At 36.2% G+C, this 24,906-nt stretch overlaps 1 protein-coding gene across 1 annotated transcript; it reads right to left on the bottom strand.

Moving 5' to 3' along the window:
- Nucleotides 1–20,904: 20,904 nt before the first annotated feature.
- On the bottom strand, nucleotides 20,905–23,984 carry LOC121250102 (gibberellin 20 oxidase 1-B-like). Its single transcript, XM_041149040.1, has 3 exons — nucleotides 23,295–23,984; nucleotides 22,549–22,870; nucleotides 20,905–21,688 (listed from the first exon to the last, which is right to left on the bottom strand). Exons 1-3 carry the CDS (start codon nucleotides 23,843–23,845, stop codon nucleotides 21,416–21,418), a joined length of 1,146 nt encoding a protein of 381 aa, XP_041004974.1. The 5' UTR covers nucleotides 23,846–23,984; the 3' UTR covers nucleotides 20,905–21,415.
- Between the last annotated feature and the right edge of the window lie 922 nt (nucleotides 23,985–24,906).

Raw genomic sequence — 24,906 nt, 5'->3', positions numbered from 1 at the left:
GATTGTTGTTTGTCCAAATGCTGTCGTTACCTCTTTAGTTGGCTTAATTTTGATTACAACGGCTAAAATATCTAAATATTCAAATAGAAATGTTAATTTATTGATTATTATTTATAATAAAATTAAAATTAAATTACCTATTTCTCTAATCGTCTCTTTGTAGGGCTCTATGTCCTTGAATGTGACGATCTCATATTTTGGTGTCTCTATTTGCTCTTCATTTTTTGGAACATCTTCTATTATTGTTCTTGAGTTCAGGGTCCATTGATATTGATATTCTCCAATTTTGTACTTTGGATCTACTGGTTTGACATGTGCATTGCTGATATAATATGACTGGAAAATATTTAAAGTCTCGTCCCTGTGGTCAATATCAGTTCCAAACATTGCTGCCTGCACTCAATTTCCTGGAACAACAATAAAAATAATTGTGATTAATAGTGTATTATATAAAATTATGAGAATTATTTTACTAAAATATTTTTTTAATAATTTTTGTATTTTTGATTTCTTTTAAACAAAATATGTTGTAAAAAGATAAATAAATAAGTGCAGTATCATTAATATTTTTATATAATATGATAGAATTTAAGAACCTCCAATTTCAAAGAATATTAAAAATTTGAAACGTAATATATGCTAACAAATATTATACCTCTTCATCAAATAATGTCAGATTTTGGTACTTCACAGTTATCCGTTGGCTTATTCGCTTAGGTGACTTCTCCGCAACGATCATCTTAATTTTTCAATTTCTTGTATTTGGAGTAATATCATTTATTGATGTATACATCGTTCGCATTTTCCCCCCCTTTTTAAATACAAAAATGTCAGATGCATAAGTATAACAAGTGTTGATTTAAATTCATGACCTACCAAAGCAATTGACAAAGACATTTAATTAAATGATTGAATATTAGTCATATAAAGATTAATATTATAATAGATAGTAAATCGGAACTATACAATTAAATCTAGTTACCTGTATAACATAAATTTGAACATGATAATGTTAGTAATTCCGTAAACATAATATTTTTTATGCAGTTATTTTCACGTTGTTCAGTGGACACACTGGTCGTATTAGAATCCTCACTGTAGATGCTGTCTTCGCCCTTGATAAAGCCACATATAATTGACCATGTGAAAAAATTGGTTGAGGTAAATAAATTCCAACATAATCCAATGTCTGCCCTTGTGACTTATTTATAGTCATTGCGAAACTTAATCTTATAGGGAACTGAGTTCGTTTAAATGGAAAACCATTATTTTCATCAACATTTGGTAAGCATGGTATCCTTGGAATGAACATCATTTTTCCGATATGGTGTCCAATTGCAATTTCTGCATATATGATATTTCGATCAAAAGCCCGACAAATTAAACGGGTTCCATTGCATAGCCCTTATGAATGATTAATGTTTCTAAGCAGCATGATAGGACAATTTTTCTTGAGTAATAATTCATGAAGCGGAAGTCCATTTGGGGTTAAAGTATTTAAGAAATCTTCTATAACTGATTGTTCAGATGCATTTATTGTCTCATCAAAACTGTAATATTGCTGAACTTCACCTGGGAACCTATGAATTAACAATGCATTTATTTTATCAACAGAACTGTTCTTTGGTGTTAATATGACCCGATTCATCATAGTTAAAATATTTGCTGAATATTCTTGAATATTGTGGAAAACATCTTCTATTAAATGATCTAAAGAAGTATTGTCATCATCATAGGGAACAAGCATCCCATTCGAAATTTTTATGATTTCATCAATTGTGTTCGGTGGCATTCTGTTGCCTACTTCTAACGCATAATCTGAAAAAACTGTATCCAATTTTTCTCCCATATTTTTAGTTAAGTGGAACTTGGTCAATGAAGGCCACAAATAGGAATAAACCAAACTGAAATTAACCTGTTCTTGTCTCGTTCCTTTACGAACCACGGGTAAAACCTGTCGAACATCTCCGCCGAAAACAACAACCTTTCCACCGATGTAAATGTAAACTGATATTTACTCAATTATCATCTCTTTGCATTATCATCTACTTGATTTAATACAAAAAATTCTGTTAACATCGATTTTCTCGAACGATCTAAATTGACAACGTTAATTAGATCGTCATTTGCTCGGAAAGTCATTTGGTGTTGATCCTCCAAATGTAAATGTAAACTATACATTGTTGGATACATTTCATTAATAACAAATCTATATATTCTCCAATAGCTTCGGGGGGAGCAATCCATCGGGCTGATTGGAATTGTTGGATTTCATCAACTTGTTGAATGTTTTGTTCAGAAACCAGGTTGAAAGCAACACAATCATGCTATTTATAAATGTACTTATAAAGATATTTGACTGCTTGTATTGTAAAACAAATCTCGACATTAATGTGACAGTCAAATGTTGCAAGCAAATATAGATTATATGGCACAACCCAACGATTGTCTAAATTTTTGCCTCTGACTTTGACAGTTATTTCATTGTTCTTACGTCTATTTATTGGGAATGAATCATTTTCAACAGTCGTAGCAGATGCATAATTTTTTGGATAATTACTTTTACAACAACCAGTGCTTTTCATGCAAACATTTGATGGGTTCAAGACTCCACATGGTCCATGCATTATATGCATGACAACAACGTTATGCAAGTGCAGGTTTGTATTTTTATCATATATCTCTGCTGATACGATCTCATCAAAAGATTCAGGCGCATAGATTTTTCAATCCTTCTGTAAGATAATTAAAAAATGCGCATGTGGAAGACTTCCTTTTTGTGCTTGATAACGTAGACATATGTTGAAACTTACCAAAAATTTGCCTCTTGAATAATTGATCCTTTAATTCCTCTAATTTTGCATAAAAGACCTGAGCAACCAAATCAGGTCGATTCTGACTCTCCTCATGCAGACTTAATTCGTTTGTAATTTCTTACCAGTTTGGATTGCACGTCATTGTTAAGAAAATGTCTGGTTTGCCATAACGCTGAACTAAAGCCATTGCTTCCATATATCTTTTCCTCATGTCTCTTGGACCTCCAATAAATGACGAAAGCAGTATAATCCGTTTCCCAACATTAGAAGCATTTGTTTCCTCAAGCGTAATTGTATCAACAATACCTTGATATACCTCTGATTGAATATGTTGTTGGTTATTTCTAAAATAATCTAATCTTAACGTCTCGATTTTAACATACATATCTACTACAAATTGTTGCAGTAGTCAACCAGAAAGTAGCAAAATTGATTTGACATTTTCTCTTATTTACAATTTGTAACAATAATATTCACGGCACGAAACAATTAGATCCTTCATTTCTCTGTTTAACACTACAAAAGTAGAATGTAAATAAAATGTTATTAAATTGGACGTACATACTAAATGAAATTTTTGAAGATTAATATTGCAATCTAACCTCGCTGTTCTCTTGCAAGTAATTCTTCTGCAGTCCCTGATTGTTGAGAATTTATTAATCGGCTTGTTTCGTTATGTGTAGATTTTCTTCCTCTACTGACCCTTTCAATTCCTTGATGCCAACCAATATCGCCAAAAGGAAATAATAATGGATATTGCAACGGATCATAAGATCCAAAATAATACTAAACTATATGACTTCTACCAGAATGGTTAAAGACAAAAATGTCGCATCCTCTTAGTTGACCTCCATCATCATTTTCTACCCATATTGCTGCAACTTGTGAGGATGTAGGGGCATTGAATACACGTTGATCTAGGCTAGCATCTGATCTTATACGAATTTTTTGATTTTTCAAATCTGACAAATCACCAAGAGAACGGAAAAAAATAGAATATGGATTGATGCGAAGAATATCGATTAGTTGAGCTACAATTGATGGATTCATTTTATTTGAATCAAAAATGCGATTTTCTAATTAATGCTCTGTATCATAGAAATACAATTGGAAATAAGAAGGACGGCCATTTGAAGGAAACAAATCGTTGATATAGTGATAAATCTGTCCCTGAGTTCTGAAAGTATAAATTTTCTTATTTCTCCTACATAGATCTTTATCAAATTTCACTCCAAATGATGTAAAAGCAAACTTGTTATAAGTTCGAATGTATATCCTAAAATGTGTAGATTCATCCGTGTTGGAGGTGAACAATGCATAAAGCTGATCAGGAACATCATTTGTAGCTAAAGAAATTTTTCCATCAGCACAGCAAAAGCCAGTTGTTTCATGGCAGAATCGTTTTGCTTTACAATGTATACAGCTGGGTACAAATGGCAGAGAATATACTTCAGATGGCACTACCTTCAACAATTGTCTAAATCCAATAAAACCGTGATACGACTGACCTATTTTGTTGAAAAAATGAAAATAAGGCAACAGACGCAAACTCGTCATATTGATTTGATGACTAAATTAAAAGAACCAACTAATTTTATATAAGTTTCTTACCCCTATAAGGTGTCGATCTATTTGTTTCGTAGCTTGACTCCTCTCGAACAACATATGGATCATATTTGTATAATATATTTCAAAATCTTAGAGAAAAAGAACAGAATGATGGCTGAATAAGAAATTTCAAAAAATGATTAGAGGAGAACCTGCTGGATAAAGAGTTTATTAGAAGATTCGGAGACATTGTTTATGGATGAATTTGTCTCTGAATTAATGACACAGACATCAACACCAGGAAGAATACATAATTCACGAGACGAAACCTCATCAGTGATATCAATATGAATATCAGAATTATGTTGTCTCTTTGATACTCTTTGAACAAGACTAAAGTCTTGAATGTTGTCTGTATATTGGACATCATTGTTTGAATATCGAGCAATTGACGTAGTCGTTTGATCACCAACAGATCTATTGGAATCATCATCACCAAATGATGTCGAATCATTTATACGAATCGAGTTGCTTCTGGATGCTCTTTGTTTAGCATATCTTTCTCTTTGTTTTCTACAGATCTCTTCATTTTTCTCTTCTGATAAATCTCTATACAGGATTCTTTTTGCAGGTTGTTTTCCATGATCTTCAAGAAATTGTTTACATGCTTAAATTTTATACAAATTTATATTTTCGTTGTTAAATTCTTTTTAGAAAATTATTTACAGAATCTTACCATTTCTCATTATGTTAATGAAGAAAATAATTGTTTCAACTATTGGATAACATTCTACACAAGCAAGATAAAATAAATAAATAACAATTATATCCAATGCTCAATTAAATAAATAATCAAATGATAAAATACTATGAAACTGGAATCTAACAAAAGCATATTTCAATATTACATATAAAAAATGTTTTAGAAAATATTTGTCAAACTTAATTCCCTATTCCAAGCAACTACCAACTATTTCTCTAATAATTATTTAAAATATTTCTCTATTAATTTCTTATTTTGGATGTTATGATTTTTTATTTATTTTAATTGATTGAAATATTTTTATATATATAATTTATCCTAAAATTTTTAAAACTAAAAAAATTCGTAGGTTAAAAGTCTTTCTTCCTTCTATTTCTCGGTTTCAAGAGGCCAATTTAGTCTTTACAACTTGATGTTGTGGCAGGGATATTTTCCCCAAATCAGTTTTTTGCCACACAAATCCCTCTCTTCTCTTCGTTGCTCCTTTCATTTTTCTTTATCTCTATCTCGACCTTTGTCTCTCGATCTGTCTCTCACTCTCTCTCAATCCTTTGTATATTCTCCCCCTTCAGACATACTCTCTCTTAGCTCTCTCTGTTTTTCGTCGATTCTCTCTAACCCTCGACCTTCATATGCTTCTATAAGCCTTACACACTCAGACCTACTCTCTCTCACTCTCGACCCTCCTCAAACTCACTCTCTCACACCTATCTATTTTGTAATCTATTTTTTGTGAAAAACCACAGGTCTCTCTCTCTGTCCTCACGATTCTTCAATCGTGTCTCTCAAATCTCCTCTCTATAGACGTTTCTGGTGTTTGGTCTCAAAGAAAATGAAGATTATGATTATGTAAAGATTTAGATTTATTACTACGAATCAAATTATCTATAATTTAAATAAAAAAGGAAACGAACATAACAAAATAACATATCAAATAAAAAAATACCAGGGAAAGAAAAATTATAAAAGAATAGATCAATATCACATATGAGAATTCTTAAATAAAATATTTACCAAAATTTATTTGTTCTTCAAATCAAGTAGTGAATCAAAATTATAAGCAAAGACCAGCATATTATATTTTTTAGCATATTGTTTTAATATTTTTTAGCAATTGCAATAACAATACTTATTGTAATATTTGAGTAGCTGACATTTCTGAATTTTAGAGTTATACTAATAATTAACTAATTTTTATTTAAGTATTCTTAGGTACTGCATGAGCTTTTTTATTGGATAAAGACTTTTATGAAATCATATTCTCGTCATTCTGAAATCAGTTTGGTTCTTTCATTCTCATCCTTTTTTCCTGGATGTTTGTTTTCTTTTTTTTTTCTTTTTTTTTTCTTTTTTTTTTTTTTTTTTTTTTTTTGCATGTTTGTTTTCTATGAAAAATGTATGGGTTTATTTTTTAATGTACATATCAAATAAAAAAATACCAAGAAAAGAAAAACTATAAAAGAATAGATCAATATCACATATGAGAATTGATGATTTGTTTGACCAACTTCAGGGAGCGGCTATCTTTTCGAAGATTGACTTGAGGTCAGGGTACTATCAGTTGAGAATAAGAGATAAGGACGTGCCCAAGACTGCTTTCAGGACGAGGTATGGGCATTATGAATTTAAGGTGATGTCTTTTGGGTTAGCTAATGCCCCTGCTGCTTTTATGGATTTGATGAATAGGGTGTTTCGGCCTTTCTTGGATTCTTTTGTGGTGGTGTTTCTCGACGACATTTTGATTTATTCTCGAGATTTGGAAGAGCATGCTTGTCACCTTCGTCTGGCACTTGGGAAATTAAGAGAGCATCAATTGTACGCTAAGTCGAGCAAGTGTGAATTCTGGTTAGAAGAAGTTAAGTTTCTTGGACATGTGATTTCTCAAGAAGGGGTGGCTGTAGATCCTAGTAAAGTAGAAGTTGTTTTGTCGTGGCCTCGCCCTTCGACAGTTCGTGAGATACGAAGTTTCTTGGGACTTGCCGGTTACTATCGAAGATTTGTGGAAGGTTTTTCTCGACTATCAGGACCTCTCACTGCCTTGACTAGGAAGAATACTGAGTTTGTATGGTCTGACAAATGTGAGAGAAGTTTTCAAGAGTTGAAGAGAAGATTGACAACGGTACCTATTTTGGCACTTCCGGAGCCACACAAGCCATTTGTGATTTTTAGTGATGCATCCAAATTCGGGTTGGGATGCGTTCTTATGCAAGAGGGACGGGTTGTTGCTTATGCATCTCGTCAGCTGAAGATTCATGAAAGGAATTATCCCACGTATGATTTGGAGTTGGCGGCAATAGTTTTTGCGCTTAAGATTTGGCGGCATTATCTGTATGGTGAAGCCTGTGAAGTTTATACTGATCACAAGAGCTTGAAGCATCTGTTTACTCAGAAGAATCTAAACATGAGGCAGAGACGGTGGTTAGAGCTAATTAGCGACTATCAGTGTGAAATCAAGTATCATCCAGGAAAGGCAAATTTAGTCGCTGATGCCTTGAGTAGGAAGTCACAACAAGTGGATGAAGCGGAATCATCAGATGTGGACTCTCTCCTTTGTGGAATGAGGAGACTTCTTATCGAGAGTTCACAGCAAGAAGAATTATTATCTTCAGTCTTGGATGTCCGAGTAGTGGATTTTGAAGAATTAAAGACTCTTCAAAGAAAGGACCCTAATTTGTTGGCTATCAGGAAAAGAGTCAGAAAGTCTAGAGGACCCTTGCATTACAGCTTGGATAAGGATGGCATTCTTCGGTTTCGGGATCGTAGAGTGATTCCCCGAGATTCTGAATTTAAAGAGCGGATTTTAGCAGAAGCTCATGCGGCTCCTTATTCGGTTCATCCAGGAAGCACGAAGATGTATAGAGATTTAAAGAAGAATTTCTGGTGGGAAGGAATGAAGTTGGACATCGCTTTGTTTATTGAGAAATGTGACACATGCCGACAGGTGAAGGCTGAGCATCAGAGACCTGCTGGTAGACTTCAACCTCTCCCTATTCCGGAGTGGAAGTGGGATGATATTTCTATGGATTTTGTGGTAGGGTTGCCGAGGACTCCTAGTGGGAAGAACTCCATTTGGGTGATTGTGGATCGGTTGACCAAGAGTGCCCATTTCTTGCCTGTTAATAATACTGACTCTTTGGGTAAGTTGACTCGATTATATGTCAAGGAGATAGTGTGTTTGCATGGAATATCCAAGAGTATCGTGTCAGATCGGGACTCGCGATTCACGTCCCATTTCTAGAAGAGTTTGCAGGCAGCATTAGGCACTAAATTGAAGTTTAGTTCGGCGTATCACCCCCAAACGGACCGCCAATCAGAGCGTACTATTCAGACTCTGGAGGATATGTTGTGGTCTTGTGTCATGGAATTCCAAGGAAGTTGGGAGAATCACTTACCGCTTATTGAGTTCTCTTATAATAACAGTTTTCATTCCTCCATTCAGATGGCCCCGTATGAAGCTTTATATGGACGGAAGTGCAGATCGCCTTTATGTTGGGATGAAGTTGGTGAGAACAAATTGCTTGGGCCTGAGATAATTCAAGAAATGAAGGATCAAGTTCAGTTTATCAGAAAGAAGATAGCTGAAGAGCAAAGTCGCCAGAAAAGTTACGCAGATACAAGAAGAAGAGACTTATCATTTGAAGAAAGTGATTGGGTTTATCTTAAAGTCTCTCCTATGAAAAGCGTTAAGCGCTTTGGTAAGAAAGGAAAGCTTAGTCCAAGATATGTTGGCCCTTTTCAGATCGTAGAGAAGGTTGGGCTTGTTGCTTATAGAGTTGCCTTGCCAGATTATTTTGGGGATGTTCATGATGTGTTTCATGTGTCCTCATTGAAGAAGAGTTTTGGACAGCAAGAGCCACTTTTTGTGGATCCCGAACACATTCAACTGCGGCCCAACCTTACTTATGAAGTTGCCCCAACACAGATCGTGGATTGGAAAGAGCAAGAGTTAAGGTCCAAGATAATACCTATGGTGAAAGTGTCATGGGGTGATCCGTTGGCTCAAGATTTCTCTTGGGAGGGAGAAGCCGACATGAGGGAGCAATATCCGTACTTGTTTGATTGATTTTGACGGTATGTTCTAAGTATGCTCTCGGTTGAATCTTGATCCTGTCTTGGTTTAATGTTTGACCTTGCTAATTTTGAGGACGAAATTTTTTTTAAGGGGGGAGGATGTAACACCCCGTATTTTAGTGTATTTTTATTGAAGTATTATTTTTATTTTATTCAAAAATTATTCTCTTGTTTTAAAATTATTGGATTTTAATTGGATTATTTTTAGGATTTTTTTTAATTGGTGAAAATTAATTTTTATGTGCTTTCTTAATATTTATTTATTAATGTGCATTTAAATTATTTTTCATATTTAATTAATTACTGTGGGATTTAATTATTTGAATTTGACTTTACCATTACGTTTAAATTATTTTATTTAACTTATAGATTTAAAATCATCTCCGTTGGATCATTTTTGTGACCCAAGTTATGAGGATTGGACCTCATTTCTTTTCCCTCCATTTTTCTTTCCTCTCTTTTTCTTTTCTTTCTTTTCTTTTCTTCCTTATTTTCTCCCCTCCTCGTGCGCGCGACCCAGCTCCCTCTCTCTCCCCGTGTCCGTCACCTTCACCCAGCCCGCGCCGTGCGCCGGCAGTGGTCGACACCGCCCGGCCGACCAGCTCCCCCTCCCTCCGGCGACCTCAACCCCAAAATCCCAGCCCCTACCTCGCCGCATTTAACCACCACCAGCCCTTCAAGCCGCGGCGTCACTTTCTTTCCAGCGCCGCCGTCGCATCACCATTGGCCACCATCTCACACCACTTCATCATCGACCTCTTAGCAACCCATTGGACCCAACCCCAGCTCCGATCCGCCACCGGTGAAGCTCCACCATCTACATTTCCGATTTGGATATTTTGGTCTTCTACCGCCCATTGCGCCGCCACCCACGGCAAACCACCACCACCACTAGCTTCACCGACCTCCCTAGGCCCTACTCTATCAAATTTGAGTCTTCGTTTGTCACCGTTGAAAAGTGGGTATCTGTGACCCACGGCCACAGTGTATTTTACACTGTTCGACGGCTATTTTTCCACTTCGAGCGCACCCGTGATCCTCGGAAAATTATTATATAGCATTGTAAGTATTTCTCCAAAGAACTTTCGTAATTTAAATGTATTTTTGCACTAACCCATTTCACTATATTTTTGGCATGCCGGACTGAGTCCGAGGAGTTCGGGGGTCGGATGGATTTGTAATTGGAGTTGTTTGGTTGGATTTGATTGGATTGGTAATTGTTGGTTTAGATATTGTGTTGGTTCATGTACATTGCATTTGGCACGCATGATCATATTTGTAAAAGAAAACTGGGTTTTCGTGCATTGCATTCATGTTCATGTGTTTATGAAAACTGGGTTTTCATGTGAGAATGGATTTTGGGTGCGTGTGTAACACGACCCCAAGTCGAGATGGGGTATTAACTCGGTGGAGCTCCTCTGGTTACTCGGGAGCGGAATATACTGAGTAACGTCCCCTGGATTGTCGCCGGGCGATAATGGGATCGGACGAGATGGTCTCGTGCCGACTCCGTGGTCCTTCTGCTGGCGGGGACTAGAGGATGTCTGGCCACGTACGCGCTGAGCGCGGAACTGGGCATCGCTCGTTGCGTAGTGTGGGTGCTTGGCCATGTACGCGCCGGGCGCGGAACTGAGCACCGCTACGAAGCCAGGACGTGCGGATGGTCCATAGGGGAAGCCATGGTGCATATGGAATTAATGCATGGTGCATTTGGAATTAATGCACTATTTTCTGGGAAAATAGTGCGAGTTGGTTTTCTGGGTAAATCATTTTCTGGGAAAATGTTTTACGGATGTTTTGGGCCAAAATGGGATTTTGGCGTGTGTTGGAAAATTATCATTTTCGGGGAAAATGATGTCTTGTGGAAAAATGCATATTTTTCATGTGCATGCATGTTAGTTGCATTTAATGCATTTTATATTACGTTGTTATTTTGGGTCATACTTATCTGAGATACAATTTTGTGGTAACGCAGATTTTGATGCAGATGAGGAGGAGGAGGGCGAGCCTAAGGAGACGGCTCCGCCTGAGGAGTGATCTGGGATCACTCGTTTGTTTATTTGAAACTATTGTAATATATTTTATGGATGACTGTATAACTGCTATTTAAATCTTTACTGATGTTTGATTGTAAATAAATTATGGTACTTAGTTGACTATCCGCTGCGTTATTTTATTTGTACACTGTTGCATGTACACACACTAGCACTTCGTTGGGATGTGTAACCGTGTTGTCACCATCCTGGTGTCTCAATCCGTGTGTATTTATATAAGGGGGATTGGGGGCGCCACACCCGCCAATCTTGCGGTCGACCGGATTGGGAGCTAATCGAAGCTGCGCATTGCGCCGACGCGCGGTTTAAAAGAAACGCGTGGGATTCTCAAACCACCGCAATTCATCTTCTGTCGATGCCATGCACAACAGCTCAGGGCCCAACGACTCCGGCAACTTCTTGACCGGCCGAACAACTCCTTTCCAGTGTGGGGTGTGTCATGCACGCGCCAGGTGTGCAAAACTACTATATATACTTGTTTATTTGTGATTATCAACTCATGGTAGTGTTGGCTTCTGTATGGGTTTTTGGGTTGTTCGTTGAAGTTTTGTTCTTTGAGTATTGTTTGGCTGCCACAGATTTTTCTGTGTTATTTTGGGTCTTTGTGGACGTGGGTTATTGTTTTCTCTGCTTTGGATTGATAGAGTGGAGAATTTTGCTTCCGCTTGTGCTTTTCCCCTCAGCAGAAGCCACAACCCCTCTCTCTCTCTCCCTCATCGTGTCGATCCACTCTCCTTCGTACTCTCTCTCTCTCTCTCTCCATGTTTCTGTATTTATGTATTATTTTGTTTATGGATTTGTTTATGTATTTATGTATTATTTTGTTTATGGATTTGGACGTGGCTATGGTGTCTCGACGATCACGGTGGTGGCAGTGAGGTTTTGGCTGGGTGGATTGGGCTTTCATGGAGTGACTCTCGAGGGAGAGAGAGATCCTCTATTTTTAGGAACATGAAGCCTCATCTTTCATATGTAAGATTTATTTATTTTTTTTTTTTTTGCCTGATGGGTGTCGGTTTGTCTTTTTTCCTTATCTGTAAAAATCAACAACTCTGTTTTTTTTTTTCAGATTTTCTAAAAGGAATTTTTAAATCTAACAAATCTGAAGGCTCATCCTTCAGATATGTTTTTTATTTTCCAGGTAATGCATGTTTTTTATCTTCTCTGGTTTTAGCAAACTCATGTTTCACATATGATTTTTTTTCCCGCCTCATGTATGTTGCTTTGCTATTCTTTTTAAATTTTTTTTTGTCAATACATACAGATTATATTTATGACATATGGCATTGGTTAAACCATAGCTCAGGGTATGTGTCAGAAGATTAATACCTTTATATTAGGACATGTATTATGTGTTTTTTACTATGCATATTGATTACCTCTGTATGCTCGTTTCTAACTATTTTTTGACAATATACACAAATCTAAGATCTGTTGCAGGACCTTGTAGTTGAGAGTTTTGACCCAAAACAATGAGTATGGATTGTGGTTACTTTTATGGAATGATCTTCTCATTCTATTATGATGTTGTTTAATCCTATGGTTAGTTAGCACTTTATGATCATTCAAAATTTTAAATTAGAAGCGGCATATTGTATGTAAATAACTTTAGAATTGTTTGTTACAATTAAATAACTCTAGAATTTTGAATCTTGCGCTGTTAGAATTTTCTGTAAATTTATTTGTCTATTTGTCTATACAGATCCTGCATTTATATACTTGTCAACAACAAAAAACACAAGTTATGTCGTTTTCTTACAGAGAACATATGTAGGTCGTGTTTGCTGTGATTTTCTTTTTAATTCTATGTCGTTTTCTTTTCTTAAATGTCTTTGAAATCACAAGCATACTACTCACAGTATGCACATGGTTTTCCTCTTTTCTAGGTTCATATCTAGTTGTTGGTATCCTTTATATGAACTATAAACACAAAACATAGCTAGACTATAGATATACTATAAACACACAAAAGCTAGTTAGACTGAAACTATAAACGTAAAACATAGCTAGACTATAGATATACCATAAACACACAAAAGGTGGTTAGACTGACCTTTTCAATGTTTCCTTCAAACTTTAGCACCACTGCACTGCTTCCAAACACCTGATTTGAAAGAAACAGAGCATAGAAGAAAGATAAATTGAATATGCAGTTATAGATCTTGAGGTCAGAATAGGATTTTTTCATTCAAATAGTTGACATAAGAATGATAAAGATACGGAATATTACCTCAAATCCAGCAAAATTTGAATATGTAAATCTCTAGTAGCTTCCAACAGCACAAAGATGAATACAAACTCAAGGAGAAATAGGGAGGAATTTCTTTGGCTAAGAAGAGTATTTTAGGCGTTGTGTTATTCTTTAAATTTTATGCATTTGTATTTTTTTTTTAATATGTAATTATTAATTAGAGATTTGTATCGGTAGATGTAAATATAATGAATCTCAGAATGATATGCATGCAGATGTATCGTCAGGAACTGATAAATAGAGATAATTTCAATGAGTGGGTGAAAAAACAACCGTTTAATATTCTCATTTCTCATAATTTAACAATCAATAAATGGGCGTAAAAGATCCAATAAATGGGCATCATCAAATTTGAAATATGGATGGCGTAAAAGACCCAATAAATGGGCATCAAATTGGAAATACAGCCATTTAACGGATGGGAATAAATTTTAATGGAAAAACAATGAAAACTGTTAAAACAAGAATTGCTGTTTGATAGCCTCTTTTTATATATAGAGATATATATATTGTCACTTGATGTTATATATTATATATACAGAACAGAGCTAGCTCGCTAGATCATGAATTTGAGGAGACACCAAATTATTAATTAATCCCCTGAAAGCTATGATCTGTACTACAATTAATATATATAATTCGATCGCTAATTAACTCTCCTATTATTTGAAGAGATGAAAATATAACCAAACGCGTACGTACGTTATAATATTAATTGGACCATGACCTAAATACAAACTAACTCCATAAACACATTACGTACGTACGTACGTTGCCAAAATCAAGTTATAATTCATGTGCCAAAACTAACTGATCATCACCTCATTGATCGAACACCCTGCACTCTTCATACTGATCGATCGATGCAAACCCAAAAACCATAAAAAATAGTACCACTATCCACCAGGAACAAAACAGCTAGCACTCCATTTCTGATCTCTAAAATGAGCTAGCTAGGTTAATTTGGATCACATACACGGATTTTTCGTTACTCTTATACATAGTTGATCGATCTCACACATTAGCATTATTCGTGGTGAGTCTTTCTGGAATAACTACGTACGTCCTCGATTGGAGCCACGTACTGCACTTACGGATCGAGTAACTACATCGATCTTGATGTTTGGAGCAAGACATGACCATACATGCATGCATGTACTTTTCTTTTTCTTTTCTTTTTTCTCTCTCGGCATAGTAAGACACTTCATGTTCTACGAACTGGGCGCATGATGGTGTACTGGCTGAACTCGGCACAACTTACGCAGAATGCTAAAAACAGAACACATGGAAGGGCCTTTGTACCGGCCAACACATGGTCTTTCTTCAACGTGCAACTGGCCATCATACAGCAGGTAATTATTGCACATGCATGTTTGTGTACACACTGTACCGATCGAGGCAAATTAGCCACACATGTGCGAATATAACAAGCTATGTTCGGGGGCTAGCTCTTATATATATATATATATATATATAGTCTTGAGCCGGCCTCATGTCCCCGCACCACGTGAATCCTAGCATACGACGTTCCACAACCCATTGCTGCCAATAATATTCCACAAAACACCCACCAGGTTGCCTGCACTACTTGGTTCACACATCTGCATCTCTCCCCTAGCTATGCATGACTTAAGTTGGGTGGTTAATTTAAAACCAACGTCCCATGCATATATGCAAGCAGTTATGTCATCGGATCATAGGGTTAACATAAGGCATGTGGCTTTTATATATATATGATACTTATGATTCGCCATGAACTTCATTGATGTAGATTGCATTGCATGCTATTTAATTAAGTATCATGGAGATCAGTCTTTAATGTGGTAATAAAGGATCGATTTAGAATGAAGAAAATCGCACAACCAATGAAAGAAGCTGGCCCGACTGAATTGCTAGACTCCAGCCCAGTAGATGTGCAATTGATCGAAACTTGTCAAAAAGGGTTTGCTCCACTCTTGATTAAGGCCCAGTAAGTGACATCCCAACTTGAGAGTTTGCTCGACCCTTGTTCAAGAAGCGATCAAGCAACAATTGCCTAAAATTCCATTTGGTTATTGGATTTTACTGAGATCAACTCAGTTCAGTCTAATTTTAAACTGAGTCTAACATTTAAACACTCAACTTTTAAATTACTAAACTCATCTCAACTCAAAATCTCTTTACATGATGGACTCACAACCTTTTTCAATTCAATACCTCTTTATACGCAAGACCCACAACCTTTTTCAAATTCTCATAAATATATCTAAAACTCATTTTAACATCCAAACACATATAAACGCATCTTAAATGAGTCTCACAAAACTTACTACACCATCTCAACTCACTACTATTCATAAATAACTTAACTCATCTTAATTCAGCTCAACATCTAAATACAACCTGGTTGCTAAACATTTGGTACTAGACATCTCTCGGTTCAACGTCTTACAGCCTGATTCCATTTTGTTTTTTTTTCATAATTTCAAATTTTAAGAGCTTTCTTCTTATTTTATTTGTAATAAATATTTATGCACTTTCTATTTATTTTAAGGAAAACATTGTTATGTTTTCTAGTTTATTAAATGCTAAAATCCTAAAAAAGAGATTTCTTTACGATTTTAAAAAAGTTGTGTAATCTATATATGTGAAGTGGGTTGAATTTATACGACATGGTGGTGGTTCAGTAGTACTCTTGGATTACTCCCAACTGATTTGACAACGTTGTGATCTAAAGCTGTGTCGACGACTCAAGTCTGATTTGAGGGAGCACCTACGAGTTTTCGTAATTTAAGCAGTACCCCATCATGTTCTGTTTTTAACGTGTAAGGTGCTATTATGATATCATCATGCTATGCTCAGATTATAAGTAAATCACCTCTGATTGTTCCCTCTCATATCTTTTTATTTCAAAAAGAATATGTATATATATAATTGGTGCCCGACATAAAGATACATAAATATGTGGTTTCGCGAAGAGTAGTACTTGTGAGTGCAAATAAAGGTGTCCAAGTCAATAATTCGAAACACTTTAAAACAAGTTGGCAACAAAATCTTTGTCTGGACCCCACACACGTGCCACTACGTACTAAACAAACTGGGCCCGAAATCATGCACCCACACGTGAATGCACGAGCCAAAAACTATAAGTTGTGGAATTGTATATATCTCTGAAAATGAATCAAATCATGTGAACAATTTCAGAAAAGTTATACGTTGAAAAGGGCAGGAGAAGGGTGACCGCAGTGGTCATCATCTGTGCGCGCGTACGTTGCATCGATCTCTATCTACCAGTCGCCTCAAATTGGAGGTAGACGGTACTAGTACTACCTCTCCATAAATATTCATTTTCTAATTATAAAGCTAGCTAGCATCCTTACAAAAGTTTTATTTGCCCAGAGATCTTTTGGGGGCCCCCTTTCTTACTCTATTTTTTATGCGTTCGTTTTAAGAATGTAAAGACAACCCTTGTGGCAGTCTTTTTCTCTGTGATGGTGATACGATTATGACAACTCGAAGTTATAGGCCGTTTCCATGAAACCGAGGTTTTACTGGCATATATGCATGAATATGTCTCATTAAAGAAGTGCTCTATTCGCAATTTTGTCGCGTTACTAAGCGGTATATATGTTTTCAAACATTAAAATAAAATCCCCATGTATTTTTTTACAGGTCGAGTGTCTCAAGATCAGGTGGGGAGGCAATAAAGGAGGAGCCGCAGTATTTCAGAGGACATGGTAATTTCCAGTACTAAATGTTGATACTACTCCTTAGCCAGCTTTCTTGATACTATAGCTTCAATTTGTTTGCATTTGGATTATTGCGAATAGAACCCCAGTGTGAGGGGAGTAATCCCCAGGCCCGGCCCAGGGCCATAGATAAGGCTTGAGCTGGGCCAGGTCGACCTTGGAGGCCCAAAAGGAGAAGCAGTGGAAATGGTACATTGACAAAAGGACGGGAGGTAAAGCAGGATAGCCTGACACTATGATTGGCAGACAAATAGGGATATTCCCTGTCCCTGACTCTGTTGTCTAGACAGTGCAGGAGGACGAACGTGTCGGATCAAGACCACACCGCATTTAATAGAACGAAAACGAGCACACCATTATAGGAGCCATGCCCCATTTAATGCACCTGCGCCCCAGGGGTTGGCACGCAACAGCATGCAGGGTGTCAGTGACAACCGTGATCAGGCCTGACAAGAAGCGGGAAGATGGCAGGGACACTCGATCCCAGTACGAAGCATCACACCTAGCCACCTCCACCTCGAGGCTCACCCCAACCAGGTATAAATACCTCATCCATCAGCCAAGAAGGAGGTTACTCACACTCTTGAATACTTATACTCTCATTTTCCTTAAGCCATTATTTCTCTTTTCATCTCCTATATTGAAACTAAATTGAGCATCGGAGGTACCACTGTGCCTCGAGCCCCATATTCTCCATCTTAACATAAACCAGGTCCGATTGCACAATGGCATGGAGTTGCTCAGGCCTTGAAACACGACATCAACACCCAGTACCCGATCATTGACCACACATTGCAAATATAATCAAATCTGTTTTTTTAGTTGCGTTGGGTCAACAATATCATAAAATTAAGACTTGAATGTATGATCTTCCTAAGAGCATTGGCAAGCTATTGCCAAGTCTCAAATTTGGCTAAAAGTTAAGTTTTTGGCTAAAGCCAAATCTATTGAAGATATTAATCCAAATTGGACTATCCATTTCAAAATCAAAATAATAATATAATATTATGTATTTTTAAAATAATTTTTTTATATTTTGAAAATACACTCCATATATTAATTAATAATTTAATTTTTACTTAAAATTATTATTTCTCAACTATTTTTTATATCAACCTAATTATCCAACATAATATAGGCTTGTTTACAAAAAAAAAAATTCTAGAAAATATGAACATAATATAGCCTTGTTTACTAATGAAAGTTTTAAAAAGAATTTAATAAAGGCTTGTTGATTGTTTGTGAATAAAATATGGGTTTGATGGGTAAATAGTGACTCTCCAACTTTGAAAATTCCTTTAGAGTTACTGTAGCTCAAAGTCTAAACTAAAGGTTTTTAGCTAGTCCAATGTAGGTTATTTATACAAAACTTATAAGCTATATTTTGAATTTCACTAACATTTGATTAGTCCAATACTAGTGCTCTGACATGATGATCGACTAAGTGTACGTTTTAGATAGATTATTGTTGACTAATTATGGTCCATGCTTCCTATGATCACCTTGAAAATGGATTTGCGTGATGTGATATCAAATACTATAATGATCGACGAATATATCTCTCCAAGTTTATAGAAATTGATTTTAAATAAATTGACAATTAGAATTATTAATATGAATTTTCCCGAAAAGTTTGCATAGAACATAGAAATATTAAAGGTTCCAAAGATCATAGCGAGAGAAGAAAAATAAGGCCATATTTGGATAGTCAAGAGATGAGATGATATGATTTTAGATGAAAATTGAAAGTTGAATAAAATATTGTTAGAATATTATTTTTTAATATTATTATTATTTTAGGATTTGAAAAAGTTGAATTATTTATTATATTTTGTATGAAAATTTATAAAATTTGTAATAATGAGATAATGAGACAGATGAAACCGTACATTTTTGTATCCAAACAGGCCTAAATTATGCAAGTTCAAGGCACGTGCATAAGTGATAAGTCCTTTAAAAACTCATTTTGAATAATGCTACTCATCATCTCAACTTTCATCATTCTTCTATCATTTTATAATGTGATATTAGGTGATTAAAAATTATTTATTATATTTTACTTATAAATTTATAATCTAATATTACATCATGAAATAATAAGAGAATGATAAAAGTTAAGATAATGAATTGATTTTTTTCTATATTGTGAGAGAGAGACCTAGAATTCAAATCAAAATTCAAAGCGCCAAACTAAAGGCCGCAAGCTAGCCGTACTTATATAGCTAAAGATAAAAAAAATCATGAAAGTTGTCAGAAAAGATAAAATCATTAAATTAAAATACACAATGAAGCAAGAGAAAGTTGTATAATTTGTCTCTTACGATATATTTCACACTGCACCACAGAAATCTGAGAAAAATCATAGGAAGTGAAAGGCAAAAAAGAAAAACAATTGGTCTGACAAGTTTAGCCAGCAAGTTGCGTGCATGTCCAGTTTGTACTCCTCTCATATGCAGACACGCACATATCCATGCGGGCAACACGTACGTTGTCTGCTCTTCTCTAAAACCCAGTTATATATATATATATATATATATATATATATATAGATACACACGAAGATCAGTTGGATTCTTGCAAGAGAACAAGGATTAATGATGACAAATTAACAAACATCGATGATAAGGCTTTTGTCTCAAAGCTAGCTCCAGCTAGAGTACGTAACGGGAAACAAATAATGAGCTGGGAACTAATTAAGCTAGGGGAATTAATACTGCATGCATGGGCAGAACAACATGATTGTAGTCAAACCAGCTATATATTATATATATAGTTGTTGATGCATGTCTCTCAGTGTTTGTTTAATATTAGAAAACTCGACGACTGATGCATGCATCCTATTGCATGTGATGTTGGCATCGAACTCATGGAAGTAATGTGAGTAATAATTCGTTGTATATCCCACCTGGAAATTGTATCATTAATCCCCCTATTAGTCCTCCGGATTTCGGTATACTCCAGTCTGTACGTAATTCCTGTGCACAAAACGTACAACTTGACCGGATCGATACAACAAAGTTTGTTTAATTAATAGAGACCCGGATCTGAGGACCGGCCAGTAGTTCAACGTCTCTCTAGTCCTGTTCCATTAATCTTTCTTTCATGCGTGTACGTAGGCCGCGGCCTTCGATCGATCGATGCCATTACATTATTGACAAGTACTTGGGCACTAGAAAAGTTTGAGATACCTGATGATCAGCCATGTTTTTGTTGTACTTTTGGGTTTTCTAAAGAAGTTAAAATTGGAAGGAAAATTAACAAAAGAGATCGTCAACTGAGGAGATCAGAGTGAGGAGATATATATGTTCATGAGTAAGAAAACACATGATAGGTCGACGATTATAGGGTTCTGCATGGCCATGAAATGCCTAGCGGTATATTGATGATCAATTAATGATGGCATTTGATATTAATAATTGCATGCATCAATATCCCATGTTGATCATGAATACTAGCCACACATTCAAATGAACCTAATTTTCAAATAAAATTACTCTCAACGAATGATGGTACGTACCGCGCGCGTACTGATTATTGTACTTAGATTAACCTAATATATATGGTTTAATTAAGAATTGAAGGAATGGTACGTAATATAAACAGTACCACAATTAGATGATATTCCATATGCAACAAAAAGGACCAAAAAACTAGAAACCGATCGAATCATCATAGACATGAGAGCATAGCAGCTAGCTAGGTAGCTGATATTGATTATATTGACAATTGATATAAAGCTAGTACTGACGCGCTTACGTACGTGCACTGATAACGTAAAAAATCTTCTCTTAGGAGCGCATGCATACGTACTGTGCCTGATCAATATGCACGTACACCATACATGAGTACTGAGAGAAAGATCAAATTACAGATCTATGAGTACGGCACTGACCATGCATGAGAAGTAGTAGTACTACCGGTACTCATGAAAGTTGTCATGTATATACAGTACTACTAATACTAGTACTAGAACTAGGGTATACCGAAACCAAATAATATCAGCTGGCTGGTGGAACCCTAGATATATAGGTGCTTAAACGGCATACATGGATATATATACAAAATAGGGAGGAATTAAGGGGTTTTGGGGAGGGGGGGGGGGGGGGGGGGTGGCGTGGGTGAGAAGGGAATATCATGCATATTGAGATCGATATTCGTTGATCAGAATCTGCCAATTAAAGGGACTACTGGAAGTTGGATTCTTTGGTATTAAGCCATTGGATGAAGCTTTGGAGGGTAGTGACATCAGCTCTGTAGTGCTTTTGGGTAAACTCCAAGAGGTCGGACCATGTGAAATCCGGGTACTTCCTTGGCCCTTCTCCGCAAACCAGATCTTGTGGGGGGCTCACCACTTTGTCCTCTCTAGGGCACACGAAGAAAACCAATGATCTCCTCTCCTTTTCCCTGTTCACCACTGCCCTATGCAGGCAACTCTTATACCTCCCATTGGATAATGCCTACGTACGTACATTTATCAAAACAAACAAAAATCAAATCATCATAATATCTTTTATCGGCCTGCTATGGCTACTAGCAGCTTCAGGCTGCATTAACATATATACCACAGAACTAGTGTTTCTGCCATGAAAACACGACATATATATGCCCCTAGTTCTACAGAAATTTACGAGGCATATCATTGTATATAGTCGTTGATCATGATGTCCAAAATGCCTTGAAAAGAAGATAATTATTAATGGAATTATTTTGGACTGATCTTATAAGCAGGACTAGTCCTTCTTGTAATTAATTCATGTTCTTCCAAACAAACAGTTACGCGACTTAGACCATCATCATGCATGACTTTCTTATCTCATGTGTGTTGACTAAACCCTAAGTTTTCATAAAATTATGAATTATAATGCTGATGGTCGACCCACAAAAATTACTCCAGATCGAGCCACGTACCGGTTGTGGCTGCGTACGTGGTTCTCAAAGTACTAGCTTCAAATTAGAAAAACTAGCTAGCTAGTATTCGGAAACGACTATATAGCAGCCAACACCTTTATGTGTATTGCGACTCTATAATTGATCATCCTTAGTCATTTCAAGGTCAAAACTCATGTCTTAATCTTAACAGAAAATAATTAATGCTGAGACCTACTTGTCCCCATCATGCATGCATGCGTGCGTGCGTGCGTTTTACGCCTGTTACTCAGGACGTTATAAAAACATAGACTTATCTCCGAGCCTTTTCCATGACTTCACGATTTCAATTTAATTTTGCAATAAAATTAACACGAAATAATGAAACAAAATCAGATCGATCGAGGGCCAGAAATGATATCGGGAATTAATTAAGGACGTACGTACGTACCATAAAGGTATCACCAATGTTTATGACTAGGGCATCTGGACGAGGTCGAATTGCTTGCCATCTGTTGTTTGCAAAAACCTCAAGGCCTCCGACTTGGTCCTGATGAAGTATGGTCAAGGAGGTTGGGTCGCAATGAGGACCGGTGCCGAGGGTGAGGCCAGATTTTTTGCAAGGGGGATAGTTGTTACACCTCATTATTGAGCTTCCATCTTCAAAAAACTTTCTGTAGTGTAAACGATCAACACCCAAGCTAACTGCCAAGAGCTCCATAATCACTAGAGAAACTTCCTTCATGGCTTCACAGTATCTTTGGTAAACCCAACTGTAACAAATTAAACACAGTTCATGCTCTCCGTTAGATCATATATATATATATATATAGAGAGAGAGAGAGAGAGAGAGAGAGAGAGAGCTATTTTCAAACTGGAACAAGCTTTATTTTTTTAGCAGTCCGGCCTACTATATATCAAGTCAAAAGGTCGGGCTTTAGTAATTTATTTATATTAATTCGATCGAAGCATCGAGGGAAAAAATGAAAGTCCATGCAAATCCATCAACAGAAGTACTAGTACTACTGGTTTTTGTTCTTAATAATAATAATAATAAGGGTAGTAATTCTAGAAAATGAAATTGCTAGCTAGATTGAACTTGCTAAAAGCTAGGCATGGAACTTAATTATAAAACAGTGCATCACTGTCGATGTCTGGAGTATTAATTAGCTACGTAATCGTCTATGATTATCTCACCCTGTCTGTTCAAAATCTTCTCCTAAGACAGACTTGAAATAGTTAAATACGATGGGCTCGGACTCGTTCCCATGGTACCCAAAAGAAAATGTCTCCTTCCATGGCAACTTAGACGAGTAGCGATCTGCATGGGCGCCGGAATACCCTGAGATGCAGCCGGGCTTCTTGTAAAGGCTGAGCTTCTTGCCGAGAGGCATCTTGAAAATGGCATCGATCTCCTCATATGCGGCACGAATGAGACTGGCATCAACACCATGGTTGGTCACTTGGAAGAAACCATGGTTCAAGCAAGCCGCCCTCACGAGCTCAACTGCGCGAGCAGTTGCCGCATTGTCACCTCGAATGAACCCACCCAGGTCTATCAGAGGTTCTTTAAGCTCTTCTTCATGAGTGTGTACCAAGTCTCGCAGTGGCCAGATAAACGCACTGGGCAAATTTGATTGTTTCTGAAGCAGGGCAGAGTCAAAAACCAAAGTTCCATTCTCATCTTTAAGCTCCATTAATGGACACAGAGGAATGGGTGAAGTGCTAGAGTCCAATGTGAGAGACATTTTAAAGGGCTCTGGAGTAGATGAATTAGCTAGCTGTATATAATTTATAGAGCACAAGGACAGAGAGAGCTATATATAGAACAAAACTGAGAGTATAAATAAATGAATGAGCTAGAGAGCTTAAATTATAAAGAGAGTACTGTATTAGTAAGAGGAAATTAAAGATATATATAGACGAGAGGGGTGAGAAGGAAAAGGCCAAAGGCCGTCCATTGGAAAGGTCGTAGCAAATTTAAGGTTTGGAAGGTTGTAAAGGTGCCAACAACTGAGACGAGTGGGCGTCCTTTAACCCTTTAATCACTTTCTTCAATAAATTAAAATCACTAAAATCTCGCAGCTTCTATTGTCTGTTATAATTTATGGGAAGTAAGTTTAAATGGCTGGATTTAGAGACAAAGATCGATGATATCTGAATTTAGTTCTTTAAATTCCAAATATCTTGTTTAATCTGGTTATATATTAAAATTTGGATTTGCAACTAATTAAGTTTTTATTAAGATTTCCAATTATATTAAAAGGAATGAATTTGAAATCACGTAGTTTTAATTATATCTACTTTTGAAATCTATAAATTCCAACCCAGTTCTTTCTATCCAAACAGTTGTCTAAATTTATTTTGCAAGAGGAAACCAATCAATCCCAAAACCCCACGGATAAGATTAGGTAAATATTTTAACCATAAAAAGATCTCATAAAAGTAAATTTATAACCTAACGTGATTTTAAGTGTTACGCTAGATTGTAAATCTATTTTTATTACAAAATAGATCTAACGTGATTCTAAGTGTTACGCTAGATTGAACTAATAATTACTAGCTGGAATTTTCAAGATTTGTAGGACTCCAGGATATTCTATAATTCGAATTAGTGTATACACACACATATATTTCAAGGTCCCACAAAATAAATCAAATGAAAACTTAGGGTTGGAATATGCATGCATGACATATTTATAGAAGAGTAGTTTTTTTTTTTTTTTTTTGAATAATAGAAGAGTAGTGTTAAATACAAGTTCCGAGCATATATACGGTCTATCATAAAAAATTAGATTAATTTCTTAGA

This window comes from Juglans microcarpa x Juglans regia, chromosome 2D (genome assembly GCF_004785595.1).
Source record: "Juglans microcarpa x Juglans regia isolate MS1-56 chromosome 2D, Jm3101_v1.0, whole genome shotgun sequence".
Classification (NCBI taxonomy): Eukaryota; Viridiplantae; Streptophyta; class Magnoliopsida; order Fagales; family Juglandaceae; genus Juglans; species Juglans microcarpa x Juglans regia.
This window is presented reverse-complemented; position numbering and strand designations above follow the sequence as displayed.